This window comes from Lingula anatina, chromosome 6 (assembly GCF_051362555.1).
Source record: "Lingula anatina isolate TDL-2025a chromosome 6, LinAna3.0, whole genome shotgun sequence".
Taxonomy (NCBI): domain Eukaryota; kingdom Metazoa; phylum Brachiopoda; class Lingulata; order Lingulida; family Lingulidae; genus Lingula; species Lingula anatina.
The window spans coordinates 13247826-13272664 of record NC_141772.1 but is presented as its reverse complement, the minus strand read 5'-3'; the positions used below and the strand labels follow the sequence as shown (position 1 = coordinate 13272664).

Genomic DNA, 24839 nt, shown 5'->3' with positions numbered 1-24839 from the left:
ACCCAGTTTCAATATCTTGTATAATTATCAGTAACACGAAGGTAGTTCAAGGGAATAGACATATGAGTAAATGAGGATACCCAAGAAAAGAAATATTGTAAATTATTCTACAAAACAGACCTGTTTTAATTCCTCATTGTCCAGGTCAAGGTTGGCATCTTTGATAATCTTGCGAAGTGTCTGAGCTTTGATGACGGGTAATGTTGCACGTGCCTTGGCTTCGTAAGATACCAGTTCTTCAAGTTTCTGAAAATTTTCAATCACATGCTGCTTACATTATAACTGGTATAAATCTTCTAAATTTTATATTTATATCATCAGATTTCCTTTTCTTGTTCATATTCTTTAATAAATAAATTTTAATGTCACACAGAGGTTAGACAACTAACTATTAAGTTATCTGCAGGTACAACTACTACCCAGTATGATCTATTGGGGATTTTATTCAATTTTAATTTTCTTTTTGTTTCTTTATCTTAAAATTCATCTACCCTTTTTATTTTGAACTTACAATGAAACTTTCTGGAATCTTCTGTCCCATCACTGGCTGACCTTTGATCTTAAACCTGATAACAAATGAATTTATTTATTAATAAATACAGAAAAAAAGAAAGAAACTAGTGATAAGTGAAATCCAATAGCAGGACTATGAGCACCTAATTTCAAATGATGCATAAAATCTTTTTTTTTCTTTTTTTTTTTTTTTGGGGGGGGGGGGGGGGGGGGGGGGGCAGCCCTTAAACTTCATTATTGTCTTTTGATGAAAAAGTAGAATTTGATAACATGTAGACTTTTCATAGCTTGCACTTTGTAACACTCTCATGGACTAGCACCCATGCACTATAAGATAAACTGATGTAGGTAAGTAAACAAAATTAATTTTCCTTAAAACTGGTTTAGTTTGCACAGAGAAAGACACAATGTCATTCACTTGTAAATAAATCATTTAAGTGATGTTGTCGGTGTATTGAATATTACTTTCTATGAGAGTGAATCTTTCCTATTATTTTCTTTAGTACTAATTTTTTTGTTTTAAGTGCTTTGTGCAAACAACAAAAATTATGCACAAATACATAAATTATGAAGCCACTCACCCTTCCACTGCCTCCTTTATCTTGTCCCGCAGTCGCTCTATGTCACTGCTCTCATAGCAACAGTTCAATTCTATCACAGCTTTTACATCAGGAAAGCCTGGAATAGAAATACAATTCCCAGTCAGATACAAAACTAGCTAGAATATACAAAAAAAAAAAGGACGCAACAACTGACCTTACATCTATTTTTTCAAGATTTTGTTCAGATATGGGGCATCATCACTTTGTATCTTTTCTCAAGAACCATATACCTCCAAGCAAGGACGTTTTCTCACAACAAACTAATTCGACTTGATTATAAGTCTTTATTACCTGGCTTGCAGCACAGCTCAGAAATCAGACTTCGCATCTCTTTGATTTTTTGCTCTCTTTCATCTGAAATGAATAACTTCGATTTTGTCACTTTTTTCTTGTATTTTACAACACTGACAATTAATACTAACACTAATACTAACTATTATCTATATACTAGGTACATTATATATTTTGCTGCTATAAATATAAACAGACTAGTTTCAAAAATCCGTTTTAACAAATCAAGTGTTATAGAAAATAATCATATTTGGCACTGAATGGAGAAACCTGGTGATCAAAACATAACAAACTTGCTGTCTTTTATCAGCTGATGCTGCTTTTTAGCTTTTGGATGATGTTCCAAAGAGTTTGTATAACATTTGTAGACATCTTTGAAGTCTGACAGTGTTGGGTTTTTCCTAAGAATCTCACACCAGATCCTTATTCCCCATAAAAATATACAAACTGATAAATCACTGATAATAGAAATGTATACCTTTGGCAAGGCCATCTTTGTGTGTTCCCACTATAATAACAGGGCTATGGGGAGCTCTGGCTTTGATGTTCAGAAGCCATGGTCTCAAAGTTTCCACCTCAGAGGGGCCGATCTGTAGGTTGTAGACCACCTGGAGAGGAATGACCATTTTATAATTAATCTTATTTACAAGTCAATTTATCTTTGCAAAGTCTTTTTCTGAAGAAGTGTAACTAATGCATGTTTTTAAGGACAAACAATTCAAAGACACAGTTCATCAAAATATATGAACAACATGGTGAAAGGCAGATTCTGACATGAATCAATCAATATCTTAATCCAAACATGCTGTACCAATTTCTCTACATTTTTGTTTTTTGGTAAAAAAAAAAATTCTTGTGCTCCAATCTAAAACAATCCAAGCTTTTTTTCATTTAACATTAAGAGTGAACCAAGGTGAATGGAATCTATGCATTTTAGGGATATAGTGTATCTCTTTGACTGACCAGATAGAGTGACCGGTTGGACAGAAAACACTGATGGGTGTTGTAGAATTCTTCTTGACCAGCAAAGTCCCATGTACTCAGTGTGTAGTGTGGTGGCTTTCTACGGCCTGTGCGCAGCCTGTAACAGTACAATACAGTAGAAACTTAATCAATGTCCCAAATTATGTTTTTAGAGGGAAAAATTGTTGAGAGGAACTCTAATGTTGAAAACTAAGTTGATAAAAGTTGCCAGTCATTAGGAAAAATCCCTTACTGCATTTAGAATGCACATTGCATAAATCATATAATACACTGTAGTGAATAGGGTAGATATTCCTATAATAATTCAATTGGTCACTGGTATGGCAGCGTAAAGTGCCAGTTTTTAAGTTTCTTTTATAATTCTCTATGATTTTCTACACACTATTACACAAACACGTACACTGTACACACACACACACACGTGCACACACAAAGAAGTCTACTTACTCCCAGTCTTTCACCTGTACCCCCACTGTAGCTATACTCTTGTCTGGTTGGGGTAATTTCATCAGAGTCCGTATCAACGTGGACTTCCCTCGCCCTGCATATCCCACCACCATCATCTTCATACGATAGTGCTCTGAGGCCTGTAATATTCAACACATTGAATTTTGGGCCAACTTAAGTACAAAACATTTGCTACAAATAATTTAATTATGCTAATATTATACATCTTTATTCTTATTTGGCTTAAAATTATAAAATATTTTAACTTTTCCTTCACAACTTCTCATTTATCTGGCAAGTCAAAGAATAACCAGATTTTTAACTATAGGATATCATATCTTAAAGTGGAAATTATGTATCATTACTACTGTGGAATATATAAGCACAGAAGTGGGCTGCAACCAAGGAATTCTTGATCATGCACCTTTTACTCATAACCCATTACTCATATTAAAGAATTATAAAGAATTAAGTTAATGGATGCATGTTTAAACAACAAATGACCACAGTCAATTCTTTTTTTAATCTCCAGCTGATTTATATAACATATCAATACCAATATTTTTAAATTAAAAGACCTGTGTTCTTTATTTGTGCTGTCACTACTTACATTTCTCAGTCTCTCAGACAGGTAGACAATAAGGTCCCTGGTTCTCCCCTTCAGTATGGCTTGGGGCAAATCTAGCTCCAGTCTATCATATCTCAACTAGTGAAGAAAAATATTTTACATCTCCATTAGCTTTTACTCTAACCGGTTAGCAGCAACTTTGATAAATAGAGTATAGGTTCGTGGCCTAATTTAATAACTTTTAACTGATATAAATGTAGAAGAATTACTAGATCTGATATTCTGCCCGACTTGGTAACAGATGTGAATATGCTAATATCATTCGAAAGTTTCCACATCAAGTGAACTAGTGAAAGTTTCAAAAATTCTTTCAGGAATAATTTTACAATTATCTGTCTAGATTTCATCTTTGACACTATTTAAAATTTTTGATGAAAATCCTAATAGTCTAATTTTAGTGGCACGTCATCAGTTAAGTTCATAGCACAGAAACAATGCCATGATAACCTCTACAAAGTTCAAAACACATGCTAAAAACCACACAAGCATGCAAGCACATGCACTCTTACCTCCCAAAGCTTGTTAAGTCTTCCCATCTCATCTGGCAAAGTAAGTATTGAGTTGTGACCAATATCTAAAGATGTCAAAGACGACAGGAGACCTATCTCTTTGGGAACCTCACTTAGTTCATTGTGGTTGATCTCTAGTCTTTCTAACCCAGACCAGAGTCTAGCCTCTTCTCCACCTAGATTTAACTGAAATGATAAAATATTAATTTGTGTTAAACCCTCTTTTATACCACTCTGACAATGACGTCTTTTGGGTCACAGTAATATCTCACAATAATATCTTTATAAGTATTCTTTTATTAAGACCAACTCCATACTTGGTCTTGGAAAAATTGTCATATTTTATTCTGTAGTTTTAATCTTGGTTGAAAAACATTGTAGTTTAGTAAAATTAAGTCATGCTTTCTTTTTGCTAACTGATGAGTAAAAATTAACCATGGGGTTTGAAATCTTGGGCTTTTGATTCCCAATTAACCTACAGTGCATATTACACTAATCTTTCCTTTTTGTATGAAACTAGTCCTGCTTCAATCAATACTGTTTAAAAATATCATATCATTGTTTTCCCCATTGATATCACACCTGAACTCAGGGGCAGATCCAGAGCTATTTCCTGACAGTCTTCCAAATTATCTTTATTGATTCATCCTCCAATTTTGACTGTCTTCCAACAGAAAACAATAAGATACCTTTTCTTGTAAACTTGAAAATCTGACCATCTTCTTGAAGACCCAGAAGACTGCTTAAATCCACCCCTGGAACTTATGTCACCTAGGTCTGGCAGCTTACCTTTTCTATCTTATTATTTCCTAGGAAAAATTCCCTCAAGTTTGGGGTCTTCCAGTTTTTGGGTGTTGGAATGTCAGTCAGATCATTGTGGCTCAGGTCTAGGCTTTCCAACCTAGGAAGGAAAAAGTTTTTAAAAGGGGCTGTTGTACAGAATGTCTTAAAATCTTGGGCTGAATTAGCGTGACTTGCTGAATTTGAATATAGCTGACTATATTGCAGTGTTGGCCTGGAATTATTTTACAAATGGTTAATTTGTCCCACAATAAATGGAGTGTGTATACCTTTCTTTTTTTTTTTGCTATTGGTACCAGCAAGGGTAAAAATCACTGTTAGGACTATCACGATTAGCTCTAGTGGTACCATCAAAAAGCCAAAATGTGAGGTGAGGGAGCTTACATGTTAAGATTCATTGATTCCAACATGTGCAATGAGTGTCCGTTGTAATAAATTTTTTTTTCCAATTAAATGAACAACACATATCACATGATATGCAACAAAAAGAAAGAAAACTTTCATTAGATTCATTACACATTCATTTTTGTAAATGCAGCTTGCTTTAATTTATATTAAACAACACCTGATGAAAATATGTTACTTAAAATCAATTGCTAACCTCTCTAGATGTAGGATGAACTTTGGGATATAGGGGGCCTCTTCCTGACCCAGTCTGTTGCGACTAAGCTTTAGTGTTTGAAGCTTTGGCAAGGTTTTTGCCACCTGGGGCGAGGGCAATTTTTCTGAAAAAAAAAATGCTATTATATGAAAACCTTTTTCTATAAAGAAAAAATTACAAGTGTAAAGTAAAACATATTTTAACAAGTTAACATGTTAGTGACACTGATTCATATGGCTGAAAGCTCTATATATACCCATTTAAAACAAGCATGCTGCATACTAAAAGTTAAACCCAAAATTTTAAAAACTTTTTAAAAATCATTTTCATTGCGAAACTTACAAGGGCTTAATGTTACCCCATCCACAAACAAAACTGAACCAACTTCCAAAAAAGGCAACAATCTTTAGCAGCAGAATATATACAACTTATTTTAAACTAAATAAAATAACGCTCTGAAATCACATCTAGGCAGGACTCACCAAGTTCATTACAGGAGGCATCTAATTTCTCCAGTGCATTGAATTCCTCCAGGAATTGCTCTGGTATCTCGGTCAAGTAATTCTGAGCTATGTCTAATGTGTGCAGCTTCTTCAGCAGAAGTGGACGGTCGGGTAACTTGGTGATCTTGTTTCTGTGAACATTCACAATACAAGACAGAACTATAATATGGGTAATTATTTTGCAGTGTTATTAAGCAAGCTTTAATATTGGCAATAGTTAAGAAATATGACAATTATCAACTGCTCCAACAACTGTTATTAAAAAACTTGTCACATCTTGCTACTGTCACAATGATCCAAACTGTCACATTTCAGAGTTGGGACAAATTTCCTTTCATACCAGCTAACTATCTGCTTATCTTTTTACTTGTATTATAATCCTTGCACCTACCATTAACCATCCTTGTATCAACCCCTTGATACCCATGCACCTACCTGATACCCCTGTACCTACCCCTTGATACCCCTGTACCTACCCCATAACATCCCTGTACCTACCCCTTAACATCCCTGTACCTACCCCATAACATCCCTGTACCTACCCCTTAACATCCCTGTACCTACCCCTTGACATCCTTGTACCTACCCCTTGATATCCTTGTACCTACCCCTTAACATCCCTGTACCTACCCCTTGATATCCCTGTACCTACCCCTTGACATCCCTGTACCTACCCTCTGATATCCTTGTACCTACCCCTTGACATCCCTGAACCTACCCCTTGATATCCTTGTACCTACCCCTTTATATCCAGTTGTGTTAGCCCTGGCATGCATTCCCTATACCTACCCCTTGACATCCCTATACCTACCCTTTAATTTCCAGTTGTGTCAGCCCTGGCACGATATCACTGTACCTACCTCTTGATATCCCTGTACCTACCCCTTGATATCCTTACACCTACCCCTTGACATCCCTGTACCTACCCCTTGTTATCCCGCTGTGTCAGTCGGGCCAGGCATGTTGTCACTGTACCTACCCCTTGACATCCCTGTACCTACCCCTTGATATCCAGCTGTTTCAGCCCAGGAATGTTATCACTGTACTTACCCCTTGGTATCCAGTTGTGTGAGCCGTGGGATGTTATCCCTGTACCTGCCCCTTGATATCCAGTTGTGTCAGCCCTAGCATGTTATCCCCGTACCTACCCCTTGATATCCCGGTACCTACCTCTTGATATCCAGTTGTGTTAGCCCTGGCATGTTATCCCTGTACCTACCCCTTGATATCCCTGTACCTACCCCTTGATATCCTTATACCTACCCCTTGACATCCCTGTACCTACCCCTTGATATCCCTGTACCTACCCTTGATATCCCTGTACCTACTCCTTGATATCCAGTTGTGTAAGCCCTGGCATGTTATCCCTGTACCTATCCCTTGATATCCAGTTCTGTCAGTCCTGGCATGTTATCCCCGTACCTACCCCTTGATATCCCGGTACCTACCCCTTGCTATCCAGTTGTGTTAGCCCTGGCATGTTATCCCTTTACCTATCCCTTGATATCCCTGTACCTACCCCTTGATATCCTTATACCTACCCCTTGACATCCCTGTACCTACCCCTTGATATCCCTGTACCTACCCTTGATATCCCTGTACCTACTCCTTGATATCCAGTTGTGTAAGCCCTGGCATGTTATCCCTGTACCTACCCCTTGATATCCAGTTCTGTCAGTCCTGGCATGTTATCACTGTACCTACCCCTTGATATCCAGTTCTGTCAGTCCTGGCATGTTATCACTGATCCAGTCAGGGATGGAGCCCAGGCGGTTCTGAGATATGTTGAAGTGGTGAATGGAGAACGACGTGGTGGCTGGAGGCTTGCTGATATCTTCTATCTGTTTAATCATAATATACATGACTATTGTTATAATAATGGTAATATTAAAATGTTGGCCATGTTCATTTGAAACTCAAGATATGAATTGCACATATATGATAATTATCAAACACAAGCTGAAATATTCTCGCACTGTTAGCTTACTTCCAACCTGGATGTAGGCCTTCATCAGAATGAAGTGAGTAGAATGGCCAGGCTGGGTGTAAGCTCATTGAATGAAAATACTTCAGCTTGGGTTTTATATTTATCATATGTGATCCAATTACTAAGCTAATGCACATTTTTGCTCATGAATTATAGAAGTGTGTATCTTTTTCTCCCTCTCACTTTCTCTTCTGTGTATGTGTGTGCGTGTAAGAGAGAGAGAGAGAGAGAGAGAGAGAGAGAGAGAGAGAGAGAGAGAGAGAGAGAGAGAGAGAGAGAGAGAGAGAGAGAGAGAGAGAGAGAGAGAGAGAGAGAGAGAGAGAGAGAGAGAGAGAGAGAGAGAGAGAGAGAGAGAGAGAGAGAGAGAGAGAGAGAGAGAGAGAGAGAGAGAGCAAAAGAGGTCTTACATGATTGAAGGAGAGGTCCATAATCTTGAGCCCTTTACATGCCAGTGCCTGAGCAGGGAAAGTAGTGATGAAGTTGTACCTCAAGTAAAGCTCTTCTAGTTTTGGCAGATACTGAAATTACATTAAAAATTTTTCATATTATACATATTATATACTATATATCATATAATTGTATCCTTCATTGAATTGGCAGATAGGCCGCCTAATTAATATCACAATATGGAGTAAAAATATACTAAGTAATACTTGTACACAAAAATTAAAACAAATTACGAACCATAAATGGTTCATTTTAGTCACGTACACTTCTGAAACGGCAAATTGAGGAAAAAATGTCAGTATGTCAAAAACAGCTGCTCTTTTGTCACAAACTTAGTAAAAACTTATCACTCACTTGCGCGAAATATTTCAATGTACCATCAGCCCAATTAATGAAACAATTTAAATGTAAAAATCAACTGTATGAAATATTATCACAATTTCAGATACCTCAAAAAGCTCATCAGGGACATTTTGTAGATGGTTCTGACTTAGGTCTAGTTTCTGGATGGCTTGAAAGTGGACAAGAAGTGACTTGTCCATGAGGTCACTCAGGCTACCTATGCGGTTGGACGAGACATCGAGGGAGACCAGATCCTGCTGGTGACACACCATTCCTGGGAGGTTACCTTCGGTGAGGCTGCGTTTCCGTGGCATTTCTGTATAATATACATTTAAGGCAATGAGAAATGTTTGTTTTTTTAAGTGGAAATCGATTTTTAATAATAACTGGATAGAAAAATCCTTCTCTATAAATCATTTAAACTGATACAATTTTAAATAGCTTCTTGTTTCTCAAGATAAATCAATATAAAGTAAATTGACAAACTATATAAAATTGATATGTTAATATAAAAGTTCTATAACTAATCTATAGTGATCAAAATAAAATCAGTAAGCAGAAAGAGAAAGAAAATTACTGAAAGTAATCTCATAGAAAGCAAGACTATAAATTTTCTATACATTTATTAATAAAACAATTCTAATTATTATTGTCAACAAACTTGCAAAAGAATGGTCAAAGCAGAGCTTCCAAAGCAATTCAGTCCAAAAGGAAAGTCACTATTATTAATTTTTACTGTGGCTAAGTTATTACTAGGTCACTTCAAGCAATTCCAAATACAACACACTTGGGTTGATAATTTCAAACTTGCTGCACTTATGATCATTCACTTATTTATTTCTGATCCCAGTATTGCAGATTTGATTTTTGTTCGCTTTCACACATTTTTGATCTGATAATAGTTGTCATGGGAGTTAAAACAGAGGCTAATAATTTTTACAAAATTTAATACCAAATAGCATAACCCCTCACCAAGGCCAATCATCATCATCATCCTTCGCCCTTGGATACAATATTAGCAGCAGCAGCATCATGTTTAGACAATCAGTCGAGGCCAATCAATTTATAAATTATTTTAAAAATTCACCTTAATGACTGAAAAATGAAGTGATTGGTTTAATTTTGGCTAAATGACATATTCAGATGTATCCAGCTGGCTTCAATTATACCTGGAATGTTGGAATTAGACCCAGATGGAATAGAACTTTCTGAGCACTCCAAACTGCTTTCTAGGATGCTCTCAAACTGTTCAACATGGGAAAATGACACATTTTTGGTGGTTGAAGTCAAGGAGGAAATATCGATGATGGGACCAGGTTCATTGGTGAACTTTCTTCGTGGTAGAAGTAGATCCTCAAGAGAAATCGAGGGGGGAGTATCGACCATGTCAGCAGGTTTACGGGTTATCACTATTTTTGGTACTGGTAGAAGGTAATCCTCAACAGACAATAAGTATGGGGAACCTTGAACCCAAATAAATAAAGCAGATAAGCAAAACATAGCAAACAATGTACAAGAATTCAGTAACTTCAAAATGAAGTGAAATGAAATGAAAATGATGTGAGGTTAGAGGTATAAAGCTACTGTGAAACAAGATATTCTTAGACTGAGTAAGTTTCATAAAACAAATACACATATCCAATGTTTCCCAAAAATATAAATAAACAACTTCCCAAGTAACAATTGTGTAAAAATAAAGTAAAAGGTAAAAATCATATCAAAATGAGGCAGTAGGTACATTTGTAAATTCATTTGAAACAACACAGTAATTTTATCAGTCCTTCTGTCTGAAAATTTCCTGTTTCACAGTATTTAAAAACGGAACTGTTAAAACATATACTGAGAAAATATCTACTTTAAACTACAAATAAATGTTGACAACATGTAAAAACAATTAGTACACTACAAGTCACAAAATATTTCTCAACTTAAAATCTAAAGAGGCTGAGAAAAAAAAGCTTTGTATGTAAACCACTGAACAAGATATAACCACCAGATGTGTAAAAAAGCTTTTAAGAGTTTTGAGAGATATGCTTAAATCAAATAACATTTAAATTTTGATTGCCATAATTCACTTGGTGTGTTCCATAATCTCCACTCCAATGCTAATTTTATTTTGAGAACATTCAAATGTTCTATTTGCTAAAAATAATCTTAAGTTTCTTTTAATTTAAGCATACTTGTGTAAGGAAAAAATAAGCATATTACAATAGCTACTCACAGAATTAAAATATTGCAATGTTCATGATTTATCCTCTTTATTAATTATTAACTCATTAAAATAAAGATAAACCCAGCTAGCCTTTTACAACTTGGGAGAAGTCTTTTTCTAATAAAAGTTCTGGAAAATCTTGGAAATTCTAATTTAGTGAGTAATTATCGTAATAATTATAAGAATAAGCATCTCGTTCAATAAATTCAAAAGACTAAATCCAACGCAAGAAAGTACAGGATCACCCCAGCATGAAACCTTTTCTTCAAATGCTAATTAAAAATAACCAACTTCTGCCAGGGAAAATCAGAAAATTGATTTAAAAGGAACATGACAAATGAATTAAAATTTTCAGTACAACTGTAACTTCACAAAGAAGATAATAGTGATGCTAGGATGAATCAAGTTGGTATTTTAGGGAATAAGAAGGTGTTGGTGAAGAAGGAAAATTTCTGTACAAGATGTCAATTCACCTGGAGTGCCTTTCTCAATGTTGGACTTCACTCTTTTCAAGGGTCGGGTTATCTTCCGAGATGGAGTGACAGGCAAGCTTGGACGCTGGAGAAAAAATGGAACTCTCACATTATGATAACAGATTGCAATTAACCTATAATTAATAATTAGTTCATGGTCAAATATTTTTCTACACTGGACATTTTAATATGGTAGTTAAAACTACATATGGACATATGGTACAGTAGTTAAAACTACTGTATGTCCTATACAATTTTGGTGTACATTTTTTACCTGATAGTCAGCAACAAATTCAGTTTTCATTACAATTAACTTGAAGATAATTCTAATCAATATGCTGTTAAAACTATATACTTGTGTCTAAAAAACAGATAGAAATCTTCTTGCAAATAAACTACTTGAATTGGCTTAAGAAGGTGATCCATAATATTTCATCACTTTAAATCAAATATCCATAGTTTTGGCCAAGAAATATTAGTTCATTTTAAACAAAGCATATTTCTAAAAAAAACACATGCACAATATGATATAAAATTTAATTACTTTTAGAGGAGATGCAATTTTCTTGGAGATATCCGTCCCTTGTCTTCCAAATTTACTTGTCCATGGAATTTCTTCTAAGAGATAGTCCTTGCTCTCAGCCTCGGGGGTCAAGCGAGGGTCAAAACGTGAGAAAGGTGTATTAGCACCAGATACACTTCCTTTCTTCCACTCTTCAAACTCTTCTTTTTGAAAAGAGAAGCTTGGGGACTTTGGAGGCTTCACTTTAGAATTGTCTAGAACAACAACAACAAAAAAGATAGATAGTTAAGTATCTCCTGGTATAAAACATTGGACTTTACTTTCTTTTTATAAAACAAGCACTTAATTTGGTTTCACCCAACTATTAACAACACTTCTGGTAAAAATTGACAAGAATAAAACTTTTGATCTGAAAAGATAAAACAAACTAAATGTGAGAATCGACTTAAGTTGCTGGCATACACTACGTGTATACATTCAAGAAATCCCCCCACCCATCCCCTTTATGCAACTATCCAAACATTTTCCTCATTTACCTGTTTCATCTACCGCTATGGTGACCAGGGAACTTCTTCTTCGGTCTTGACTCTCTGGTGTGGGGCTGGGCTCCCTGAAACTGCTGGTGGCCAGGGTTTTCCTTCTCCATTTGTTGCTTTGTTGGCTCTTGTTAACTTGAAGGGCATCATACGAATTGTCATCTTGAGAGCTGGCCTTGAATAACAGTTCTTTCATTATCTGTTCAAAAATAAAATTGAGGTCAATTCTTCTTCTTATTATTTATGATAAAGGGAAGCTTGCTGAAAAGTGCTCAATGTAAAGATTACTGAAGAGGTGAGTTAAATAAATGATTTAATGAACAAATAAATAAATATATAAATAATTGTCTAAGGTTGACAATCATTTACACAGTTACTTCACAGACTTTATGTCCGTAGCACACACACACACACACACACACACACACACACACACACACACACACACACACACACACACACACACACACACACACACACACACACACACACACACACACCTATACATACCTGCATTCCAGACTTCCTCCTGGGCGTTGCACCATCCAGAGCATCATACGACCCACACCTCTCCTTCTCAGAGAGACCCGGGTGTGAATGCGCCTTCTTTGGCGTCGGCAAAACAAGTCCAGGGTTTGGCTTCTTCATCTGCTGCATCAGGTGACCACGGGAGAAGGTGTACCTCAGCTGAAGCTGGGGGCTGGCTGTATCCTGGGGGATGGACTCCTTCACCAGTTGACGCTGACGGCGCTTCTCCTTGCAGCTCTGAACCTTTAGGGCCATATTCTTCCCCTCAACTGGAACAGAATTTTGTAACTTTGAACTCTTAACTGAAGCATCCCAGTCAATTCTTTGCTGTTAAGGTAACCGTATTGTGTCAAGCTCCTCTATAGAGTGAAAAGTCAAAATGAAAATTCTGGTTCACCAGTTTTGTTTTGAAATGAGATGAAATAGGAATTATTATAAATGAATGTCATATATATATAGTATATATGTTTGAAAAGGAGTTCACTTCTTGTGTTGTGACAAGGTGGAAACACATTTCAAATGTAAGTTCCAGTAAGAGTTTTAATTACAATCCCGTCTTTATTTTAGAGTTAAATCAAGTTTTCTCTTTATGAACTGACACTTAAGTGAGTAATAATTCATTGGAGAGGCACCTACCTGACACGGGAGCAACGAAGGTGGTTCCAGTCAAAGTTGGGAAGAGCCAACTAGGTTTAAGAGCACCTAGATTAAGACCACTAAAAGAGCCGAGGCCACCTGGAAGAAAATTTTTTTTATCATTTAGGTCTATGAATCTGAATGAATGCAAAAGTCAGCAAAGCTGACAAAGGTGCAGACAAAAAGCAGAAAATAATGATGCACAAAAATAGGCTACTGTCAATTCTGGTACAATGACACATTATGCTACACAGTAAAGTCAACACCTAATTTTAATTATGCACAACAGGTAAAAAACAGGTGAGTAAAATGTGTCTGTACGTAATTATAATTGGGTGGGCCTCTAGTATACAAAAATATCATACTATGTCAAGATAATCCAAAAGCCGCTATTTATTATGAATACTAATTGAATCCTGTTCAATGGTTCTACTTACTTTGCTTATTGTGGCCTATGTATTTCAGCAGTATTCCCGTGATGCTGTCATTGTCTTCTTGTTCGAGGCTAAGCCGTAATGCCCGAGGGAGATCGGTAACACCCTGGAAAACACAATCAAGACTTGAAGGCTTATAATATGATCATTTTCCAAATATGGTGAGGTTACATTTAAAAGTGATACAAAGATATATTAAAAGCTCAAAAGTTTATTAATAACATATTCATTTTTCTTGTAAGATAAGCAAACACTTAAAAGATAAGAAATGCTAGATGAATAAGACAACATTTTAAACAACTGGAAAAACATCTTATCTGTAATTTATAGATATAATTTTAGAGCATGTGAGGCAACTCCTTTTCTGTTTTTTACAATATACTTCTTTTAGGAGAGATTTAAAAGGAAGGGAGGCTTTTTGAATGAGAAGAAACAAAATAAAAAAATATTCGAGAAACATTTTAAACTAGCTTGGTTAAAATCAAAACACTACCTGAAGTAAAATAATGATGGACCTTAGGCAAAAAATGCCTGTTTTAACAAGAATTTCACCAAGTCAATAATGATGGATCTTAGGCAAAAAATACCTGTTTTAACAAGAATTTCACCAGGTCTTCATGTCCTCTCAGCACGGCATAACACAGAGGAGTCCTGTGACCAGAACCTATATTGACATCAGCACCAAGTTCCACCAAACACTCCACACTCTGAAAGGAAATAAATAAATAAAATAATAATAAATAACATTGAAAATACTGCTATTCTTTTTCTTTCACATTTACATGTGAAATAAGGGTACCGTACATAGGACACTGCTCATCTCTGCTGTATGCAGTATGAAGTGACACATGCATTGAAGCCTTGCTGTCAAAAAGCCAAATTTTACCGATAAAATCACTTCTTCAAAGAAAAAAATTAAATCATCTTCTGTTTGTGGTATATAAAGTTCCATTAGAACTTTATCAATTAGTTTCATGCCAAGTCTTGGCATAATTAATAATTAGTGTGACCTCAAATGATTTAAAGATCCACACAGATTCTCTTAATATGTCAGTGAGCTTAAGTATATCATTATAACAAGCACAAGCTCAATTTGAAATTGCCAGTACACCGAATATATTACTTCATATTTAGGTCAACCAGTTGGACTTGCCTGTAGCATGCCTTTCATGCAAGCAGTCAGTAGCATTCTGGACTTGAGATCTCTAACACAGCTCAGCACATATAGACACTCGCTGGCAAGATCAAGCAAGTCTGCAAAAGTCAAGTGTCCAATATACGTAGATGTTAGTTCCTTTAGGCAGATACTGCATGAGCAAGCAAACTTCTGTGTTGAATACAGTGTTTGTTTGGGCATATATGTATGTGTGACTTATTGTGTGATTTATACATATTTATACATATGTGGAAGCACATGCTATGCCATGAGTTCATATTCATAAAAATAAAAAAAAACACAAATAGAATCACCTTATTTGTGTTAGTTCATAAATAAATAATTAGAAATATTTTTCATCATTACTCATGACCGCTTATAAAAGATTAACTTTTTCATTTGCCACAAAGCCAAATATTTTAGCAACAAACTCACAATAAGCAGTAAATAACTCTCAAAATAATTCCTTCGTCAAGCTTAAAATTTTTTATCACCTAAGGCTTACCATAAATTACATTAGTGATTCAGGCTTTAAAAAGAAGAGATAATAAGGACCTACATACTATTTCTACACTAATATTTACATTGAGGTCTTTCATCAAATTCCTCCAGGATGTCAAACAAACATTCATGAGCACCAATTTCAACAAGGACATCACTGAATTCCTCCTTGTTTTCTGCTAGCACCTGTATAGCCACACAGCCCTGGAAAATTACAACATACCAAGGTATGAGTTAAAGACAAATACATCATAAATTCACAGTATTCGTCAATTTTTATATTTTCATGGTTACCATAAGAGCTTTAATTTATTGGTGTCTGTACGTAACAGTAACTAAAGCAGAGATTTTCTCTTCTGTATTTGTATTTGAATTGATTCAGAATTAGGAATTAGTGCCATACTTGTCAGAAAATTCTCCTCGTTTCAAATGACCAACAACTCACTATTTTTATCAGTCCTACCGTATTTCAATCAGTCATGTCCGGTTGACTGGTCATGTCTGGTAGGACCAATAGTTTCACCATGTCCGTGTCTAGACATGCCTATTTAAGGGCGCATTCCCATAGATTTTAGATCGATCTATCCCCGTGGGGAGTCTCACTAGATTACTGTCAGATAATCCGGCGTAAATGTCTGTCCCGCCTACTACAAGCTATAAGGGGGTAATTAACTTTCGTATTCGCTAGGCTGACAGCTATTTAGCGTGAACCCCGAGGGAGTTGGGTCGATCTAGTTGGATCGATCTAATCTCTGGGAATGGGGTCTGAGATTACACATGTATAAAAGGACACACCTGCATGTACACACAGTTGACCTACCTCTGCCTGCACAGTCAATGAATCCTCGAAATTCCGCATGGCATTCATGATCACTTTGGCGAGCACCTTTTCTTGATCTTTGGCAATAGTGGCTCCCTCTGCCAGGAGCTGTATCAGCATCAGGCCCTTCTTCTGGATAACAAAGCTGTCTTTGAACCGGCTCATGGCATCCACGATTTGTGTCAAAGCTTCGATGTCGTTCAGCAGTTGCACTCCACCAGCTGCAGACGTAGAGAACAATTGTGAGTTGTAAGCTTTAATTCTTAACCATTAATACTAACTATTATCACCAACATTTCATTTAGCATAGAATTGGAAGATACAAGGTACAAAAGTGGTATTTTTTTAATAGGATCATAGAACTACTTCTATGATAGAATATGGCCGAAGCAAATAAGGTAAACTTAACTGCACCAGCTCAAGTCTTATAAGAATTAAATTCAGTGCTTCCACACTGATACCCCCAGTACAATGTATCCTGTGGAGAGAATGAGAGTGAGAGAGTGTACATGTATGTACACATCTTTTTCAAGTACATTAAGCTATATGCTTGCTTGTGTTGTAGAATTACCCCCCCCCCCCCCCCCCCCCCAAACCCAGGGAACTAGCCAACAAGAACTTTGAACAGCTTTTCAAAATTATGTAATACGCATTGTAGTATTGTAGTAGTGGTGTTGGTGGTGGAATGTTGAGGGGGGGGGGGGGGGGGGGGGGCTTAACAAGCTGACCATCTAAATGATAGCTGAACTGCTTTTTGGCTAAGCCCTTGCTTCAACCCTACACTCTACCAGGGTGGCAAATATTATAGGCAGATTTTCCAGAGATACCAAAATGACCGTCTATTAATCTAAAGACATATCTGTGAATATCTAGTGAAAAATCAATCTGCGGTCCTGGTAGAGGAAACCTCAACCCCATGCTATAGGGAAAAAGATGGCCTTGCCTGCAGCAGCGAAGATTGACAGAGCCTCCATGCCGACTTCCTGCAGGTTATCTGACGTGCGATGTGTCTTCATGGCACTCAACACACGCCTGTGGACTTTCTTCAACACTTGCTCATTACGCATTATTTCTGAAACAATATATTAATAAATGAATGATTACCAATGCCTGATAAGATTGCTATAAATATCGGAATCCCTGTTGCATCTCCACGGGAGCAAAGAATAAAGATCAACATGTCACATATTAATTTGATAATCAACTTGATATAAGATAACATGTAAAATCTTGTCTCAGTATACTATAATGCACAAACATAAAATCATAAAAAAAGAGAAAAATATCAAATTCAGATATCCAAATTTACAAACTTTTATTTGTAAACTTTCACTAACAAACGAAGGGTTAATTCTCAGATTATAAAATTTAATCCATTTTGAAAATTGAAACACAAAATAAAAAAAAATATATCTAGTATCACTTGTTCTTGTTATGCGTATGCCATTGTTTCAAAATAAAACACTTGTATTCTTGACCAATTAAATAGAAACCTGATTAATATTGAACAACCAAATTAAACCATAACTGAAAATAGTCTATCTGACATCAGTCTATCTGACATCATCATTTTGCTCAACATGTTTCACAAATTATAAGACTTCACTGCATTCTTATACTATCATGTCCTCCTGTTATATCAGATAGACAATTTCTGGTCTAAGTTACTTCCAATGTGAACACATCCCATGTTTTACATGACATCATGTTTGTCCTCTACTTACCCACATCAGCGAGGCAGGCAATGGCCGCTGTGGCCTCAATCTGAACTCCGACTTCCATCGGAAATATGGTGAGGGCACGAATCAAGTAGTTGAGGGTGCCCTGATGCATCATTAGTTTCTTGTTGTCTTCACTGTAAAAAGCAAAAATTATAAACATTTGGGTTTTAAATTATTTTTTAAAAATCTTAATATTAAGTACATCAGTGTTATTTAAATACCTATATTTAGTCCACAGGACTGTAAAAATTAATCCTTTTTTACCGCTTATCAAAACTGGTGAATACTTTAGTAAGCCTTTTTTATGTTCAATAGAAATTTCAACAGAGTTGTTAAAATGAATAATTCACATTTATTATCTACTATACTGAATATAGCACTTTGTTAAAAATATGGTGCTAATCAAAATCATCAGGCTTATTCATACTTGTTACCATGAGTGTTTACTTATTTGTTTACTTATTTATTTATTTATTTATTTATAATGAGACAATCAACCTCCTATGCACCCACCTGAATATGCAAAGTCCCCGTATAGCCTTACATGCATATTCTTGCGCCTTGGGCAGCTTTTTATGGAGCTTCATGCCGTGCAAGATGGCAATATATGCATTTCTATCAGTGAGAAATGTGCGCAAACGTGCTGAGAAGAAAAAAGGCGCAAACATGCAAAAGATTACAGGGGATGTGAAATGTTGTGTTTTCATCAGTTCTATATATAATCATTTAGTAGCCAAATCATTTTATTATTATTATTTTTTTTTGGGGGGGGGGGGGGTCTAGATATGGTTTTCTCTTTGGGTAGCTGATAAATTTGCAGTACTCATACTTTACAAAATATAATTTTGAACAAACTTTACATTGAGGGGGGAGGGGAACTCTAGGTTAAATTTCAATATATCACCTGCATTTAGAAATTAATCTTATAACTGTGTAAGTGAGAACTGATGAGAACACACACATAACATAGATAATATATAATATAAATATATAAGTGTATATATACATAATTGTATTGTATTTGATTTTTTTAAGCAAAGAAAGCACTTGAGTGTGAGAATTTCATCCAAATAATACATATGTAAATGTATTGTTTTTCTTAAGCAAAGAAAGCTCTAAGAAATTCGTCTAAATAATATACATATAAGTGTACTGTATTGTTTCTTCTTAAGCAAAGAAAGCTGTTGTAAGAAATTCATCTAAATAATATATACAGGTGTATTGAACTGCAAAGAAAGCTACTGTGTCAGAAATTCCTCTAAAACGGAACACGGACAATATTGCAATTATATCGTATGTGATACAATATAAAGATATGACACGTAGTATATAATACAGGCCCCAAAAATAGATGAGGCTGTGGAAACTATTGGGATAAAATAAAATATGCCCATTTTACCCTAAGGCTCCTTTCAATCTAAAATCAGTGTATGGTTTGAACTTTGACAAGTGTAAAGGTTGGAAATAAATAAAAAAAAAAAAAACATTATTACTATAAAAGTACTATAGTAACTGTGTTATTATGCTATGCTGTTGTGTGCGATACAAATAATTTTTGCACACACACACAAATGATTTGAACTGCGATTTATATATTTTGAAAGGTCAGAGAAGCCACTAGATGTGATTTATTTAGGTTACAAAATTTATATATCTACTTATTATCATATTTTATTATTATTTTTTAAGGGGGGGGGGGGAACTCAATATATTTTCAGGAATAATGACACAAAAATAAACAATATCACTTATAGGGAATCTCAATCAGCTATGACCCATAACATAAAAACTGAACTTACTATTATCAGCAGCTAGCCAGTAGATGGCGTTGCAGGCAGCGATGAATACATCTGCATCCCGACCATGCATGAGGATGACACCAAGACAGTGAGCGTGTATTGGGTCCCTATATTATAATAAATATGTAAAACCGCTTAGTCAAAAAGATCAATAAAATTAAATAGATAATAATGCACATGTAAAGCAAACATTTAGAAAACCTACATCAAATCAATATTTCTTTTCACGAAATGAATTTATGAATTCCAAGGACAGAAAAATAATCTGTGGACTTAAAAAAAAAAAAAACACCATTGAAACATGTTCAAAGTTTAAAACATCATAAGTTATAAATCATCACTCACTGGTTTTTCTCAGAATCCTCGCCAATTTTGTCTATCAGATCTGGGCAGTGCTCTAACAATTGGGAAAGTAACTGGCATGCTACTTCCTGGAAATATGAGTACAATGATTTTTATATTAAAAAAAAAACAAAACTGCGATTAATTACCTGAGAAAACACTAGCAGTGAAACTCTTAAACTCTTTTATTTCAAAAGAAGTTCAAAATATGCTGCTTGAAGCATAAAGCATGGAAAAACAACATGGGTATATAGAAATGCAGAGATTGGAACAAAGATTATTCTTATCAAACATTTGAATACATGTGACACGCCACGAATGCATGTGCCTCTGTTACAAACCTACGAGCATACTGGGGGCATGCTTGATTATTTTACATTTGACTCTGTTATTCAATTTCCAACCACAAAATACTGAAACAGATCTTCATGATCTTTAACCAAGATGAATTATGTTCAGGGTGGAGGAAAAATGGTAGTATGATATATGACAGTAAGGGTAGGCGTGCATTATATATTATCAAGGCTTGTAAATATCTTGATATATACGCTCAATAAATCATCTCACATTGTCAGCACTATTATAACACAAACAAACCCCCTCTAACTACGTACCCACAAAAATCAGACTTTCAAATACATGAACTTAGCTCAATCCCTGTGTTCCTAATAATACAAACTCACACATTTCTTATTACAAATATAGCAGAATATATCATAGGGTATCTATCATAACACAATTATCTGGTCAAACAAAAACAAGCATCATTTATTTCAATCCAATAAATCAAATGTAATCACTGAGTGTCGTGACATAACTTTACATTATTTCAGCTAAGCTCATTATAGGGCTATAATTTCAAGAGATCTCCCCTCTCACCTGTACTGAGGGTTCCCCAAAGTGCTCCCTCATGGCAATATACACCTGCTTCAGCCACATCTCCTCGTCCAAGGACTGGGGTAATTCAAAATTAAGAACGGAGGCAGCTGGGAAAATACCGAGAACATATGTAAGGGAAATGGGGAAATACAAAATTTTCTACCTGAAAAAAAAGCAATAATTAAAGATTGTGAATATGTATTTTTCAATACGCAAATAAATACATAAATTTTTATCACGATAAATATGTCAACACTAAAAACCTCATATATTTTGGTATATTATGGGCTTTAAAGATTTTTTTTAAATAAGTAGTGAATTTCCATTAAATATTTTAATTATTTCTACTAAGAGTATCTGAGCTTGAAGGAGTGTGCAGACCCATGTCATGGTTTCATTTTACAAAGAAAGTGAACATGACTACTGGCATGTGCATGCATGCGTGCATGCACATGCGTCAGGAAGAAAAGACTCACCCATATTTGCCAATACCCCAAGACCAAAGGCCTGCAGATTCACATCCTCGGGGTTTTTCATCAGCCCATTCAGGACAAAAACATGCAATTCTTCCTCCAGCAACTGTTGCTGAACATCAGCTGAAAAAGACGGAATATCAATGTTAAAATCCATACCTATCACACAAGGTGATAACAGTAAACAACAGCATAAATCCACTGATAATTCGACAAAAAATGCTGAAGTACTGAGCTAACGTATGGGTGGCAGTGGTAGTAAGTACATTACAGTGTGTAAACAAGTGTTGATAACTTAGCTAGGTGACATTTACTGATAAAAATCTCGTTTCCACCTTTGGCAAGAAAAGTTGAGAAGCCTCAGGGAATAACACCCACTGTCTTACTTTTGTGGCTCTCTCTCTCTATAACAACACACACACACACACACACACACACACACACACACACACCCACACACACCCACACACACACACACACACACACAGCATAAAACTTTAGGTGGCATTACACTCTATTAAAAAAAAGTTTCTCATCAACACACCGGAGTCTCTACTTTTTACATTTCTATCTTTGAGCTCAATTACACCATCTCCTGCACTGTAAACAAACAAACAAACAAACAAACAAACAAACAAACAAACAAACAAAGTATAATCAAAAGAAAACAACCCAGTTCTCCTAAACTCTCAGATCTCCATCACCCTTACCATTCATGCTCAGCTTCTCCAGCACTCCTAAGCATGCTACAAACACCTCCTTGTTCTCCACGTGTTCCTTAAGGCACTTGCAGATCAGGCTGGCCAGGTCTGGCTCCTGGTGGTGGAGGAGAAGGGGGCTACCTGAAGAGAAACGTGAACGTTTTGTCTGAGAAATGTGCTCGTTTACATGAGATAACATAGACTGAAATTAATTTACTACATCTGTACTAGTACATTATATATATTATACAAAAGATGATAAGGAAATGTTTTGTACAAAGTATTGTACTTAGCAAAAATAAAATAAATAAATAAATAAATAAATAAATAAATAAATAAATAAATAAAGAATTTTCCACATCTTATCATTACAATCTTTATTCAATTCCCAAAAAGAAAAGAATCTAGATGGATAGTTTACCAAGTTTCATCAGATCTCTCATCATATTACAGGCCTCTAGGACAACAGGCACGGAGTGAGGGTTTTTCTTGAGGGCATCGATCACCAGGCGATACTCCTCCCCATTCATCAGGCTGTCATAGGTCTCTTTGTCTGCATCAGGGAAAGTGATTTCTTTTTGTAAGATATTTTAGTCATGATAGTGTGGCGTATATGATATGGACAATGATGATTTTCATTTAACACTGTGTGTTCACTTCTTTTTAAGCTACAAAATGTAGGTCTTATATTTGTGCTAATAAACAAAAATATATCATTCAAAACAAACAACTCATGACAGAAACAGTCAACAGAAAATTAATAAATATTACATTAATGTTTTGTGTGTGTGTGTGTGTGTGTGTGAGAGAGAGAGAGAGAGAGAGAGAGAGAGAGAGAGAGAGAGAGAGAGGGAGGGAGGGGGGGCACCTGTATCCAGAATCATCCTTAGAGCGTAACAGGCCCGTGCAGGAACATCTGGCTGGTTCTGGAAGGAGCTCAGTGCCACCAACAACTTCCCCAATAAGTCTTTGTCTCTCTCCAACAGCAGTTGTCTCACAGGGGCTGCAAGGAAAAAATACTATACTAAGTAATGTATTCTTTGATTACTTATCCCATTATCCTTCTGCTTCGCCAACCTGTAACAAATTTCAACATTTAAATATACTTTAAAAGGACAAAATGTTTCTCTTTACCTCTTAACGTTTTAATGTTAATAGCTGTACAAAACTGACTTATCAAATATCTCAATACGTGATACGTGTTATATTATAACAGCCCTATAGAGACTCCAAAGTTCACGATCAATGTTGTCTTTAGATCACCGAAAGTCAACTATTAATAGCTATCACCAGAAAAATGACTCATGGACACCTCTTTGCACCTATCAGCTATGACATCAAAATGATATCATAATTAAATATACACCTGATATCAAAGACCCCAACCATGAAGTACCTATCAGTGTGTTAGAAATAGTTCAACTTGGTAATTATCGTTAGATGCGTGGTATTTTTTTTCGTTAGGCTGCATCTCCTAGTCCCTCCAGAAATTGCTACATTTCTAACTGGAACCGTATGCCATTGATACTTTATGCAATTCAACACAGATACGTGTATGTGTAGGTTTGTGCGCACTAAAAAAACTGGTCTCTCTCAATAAAATAGGATAAATTCTCCCCTCCCCCTCCTAATGTGCATTTGTGATGATCTGTTCCGGGGTAAGCAGGAAACAAGGAACGGATAAACTATTCATTGCACCCCATCTTCCTGGACATCTTCATGCACACAAATCTTAAAAGCAAAGGTGAACAGGTGAACAAATTTTCTTGCAAGACTCTAGGTTTTCTAATTCTGATTTTTTGACTTTCTACATGAAAATGTTTTCTTCATCACTTCGGGATCGAGATATGAAAAAATTGACCAAGAACATCTCATGGCGGGGAAATAAACTTTAGATAGCCCACAACTTTTTGTATTAGACTTGCACTTAACTGACAAAGATCTTTATATCTTCTCAGGTATTGAAACATACAGATACCTTATCATCAACATACACATTACTTATTATCAATAATTTTAATTTTAAAGTTAAACTAGAGGATCAGAGAGGCGATACCGCCTCCGGATATTGTACCACCAGCTGGAGTAAGCGCATTCGTATGGACCCCCCCCTTCCAAAAAGGGACACCATCACCAGTCTTGTGCTTGACAAGCTCTATAAGATGCAATCAATAAGAGTTCTCAAAATATGCAAAAAAATATAACTAAAAATGGTACAATCAAGCAGATTTTCGAATTGACTTGCATTTTCCTACCCTTGATCACTCCTGTATTCTCTAGACAAAAGGCCTATTGGTTTTCCTTGAAAAGTGTTGTTAATGGTGCATATATGCTGACAAAAGAGAAAACCTAGGGGCAACAAGGGGTACATCTCTGCTAGTTTTAAAGATATGAGAGGCAAGAAAATATGCAAAGCTCAGTTCATGGTGAAAAAGTAGGTCAAAGGTCAA

The 24839-nt window shown here is 35.8% G+C and overlaps 1 protein-coding gene across 6 annotated transcripts in view; it reads right to left on the bottom strand.

The window, feature by feature from the left end:
* Positions 1 to 24839, bottom strand: part of LOC106175217 (leucine-rich repeat serine/threonine-protein kinase 2-like) — a 73069-nt gene that overhangs the window by 25138 nt on the left and 23092 nt on the right. For 4 of the 6 annotated variants that reach the window (XM_087014655.1, XM_087014657.1, XM_087014656.1 and 1 more), the window contains 36 exons: positions 23258 to 23392; positions 22811 to 22942; positions 22399 to 22530; positions 21692 to 21811; positions 21216 to 21322; positions 20340 to 20425; positions 19995 to 20101; positions 18709 to 18838; positions 18199 to 18329; positions 17418 to 17546; positions 16475 to 16695; positions 15738 to 15858; positions 15151 to 15251; positions 14585 to 14704; positions 14001 to 14103; positions 13564 to 13662; positions 12910 to 13196; positions 12400 to 12598; positions 11885 to 12117; positions 11341 to 11425; positions 9825 to 10118; positions 8763 to 8971; positions 8274 to 8384; positions 7584 to 7720; positions 5859 to 6010; positions 5377 to 5500; positions 4764 to 4875; positions 3975 to 4160; positions 3448 to 3543; positions 2838 to 2977; positions 2370 to 2487; positions 1885 to 2014; positions 1407 to 1469; positions 1095 to 1191; positions 512 to 566; positions 121 to 246 (listed from right to left, as the gene is read on the bottom strand). In XM_087014655.1, the coding sequence (XP_086870781.1) occupies positions 121 to 246; positions 512 to 566; positions 1095 to 1191; positions 1407 to 1469; positions 1885 to 2014; positions 2370 to 2487; positions 2838 to 2977; positions 3448 to 3543; positions 3975 to 4160; positions 4764 to 4875; positions 5377 to 5500; positions 5859 to 6010; positions 7584 to 7720; positions 8274 to 8384; positions 8763 to 8971; positions 9825 to 10118; positions 11341 to 11425; positions 11885 to 12117; positions 12400 to 12598; positions 12910 to 13196; positions 13564 to 13662; positions 14001 to 14103; positions 14585 to 14704; positions 15151 to 15251; positions 15738 to 15858; positions 16475 to 16695; positions 17418 to 17546; positions 18199 to 18329; positions 18709 to 18838; positions 19995 to 20101; positions 20340 to 20425; positions 21216 to 21322; positions 21692 to 21811; positions 22399 to 22530; positions 22811 to 22942; positions 23258 to 23392 (4928 nt within the window). Of the gene's footprint in view, positions 1 to 120; positions 247 to 511; positions 567 to 1094; positions 1192 to 1406; positions 1470 to 1884; positions 2015 to 2369; positions 2488 to 2837; positions 2978 to 3447; positions 3544 to 3974; positions 4161 to 4763; positions 4876 to 5376; positions 5501 to 5858; positions 6011 to 7583; positions 7721 to 8273; positions 8385 to 8762; positions 8972 to 9824; positions 10119 to 11340; positions 11426 to 11884; positions 12118 to 12399; positions 12599 to 12909; positions 13197 to 13563; positions 13663 to 14000; positions 14104 to 14584; positions 14705 to 15150; positions 15252 to 15737; positions 15859 to 16474; positions 16696 to 17417; positions 17547 to 18198; positions 18330 to 18708; positions 18839 to 19994; positions 20102 to 20339; positions 20426 to 21215; positions 21379 to 21691; positions 21812 to 22398; positions 22531 to 22810; positions 22943 to 23257; positions 23393 to 24839 lie in introns of those variants that run through there. The other 2 variants (XM_087014658.1, XM_087014660.1) reach the window with 2 other exon arrangements.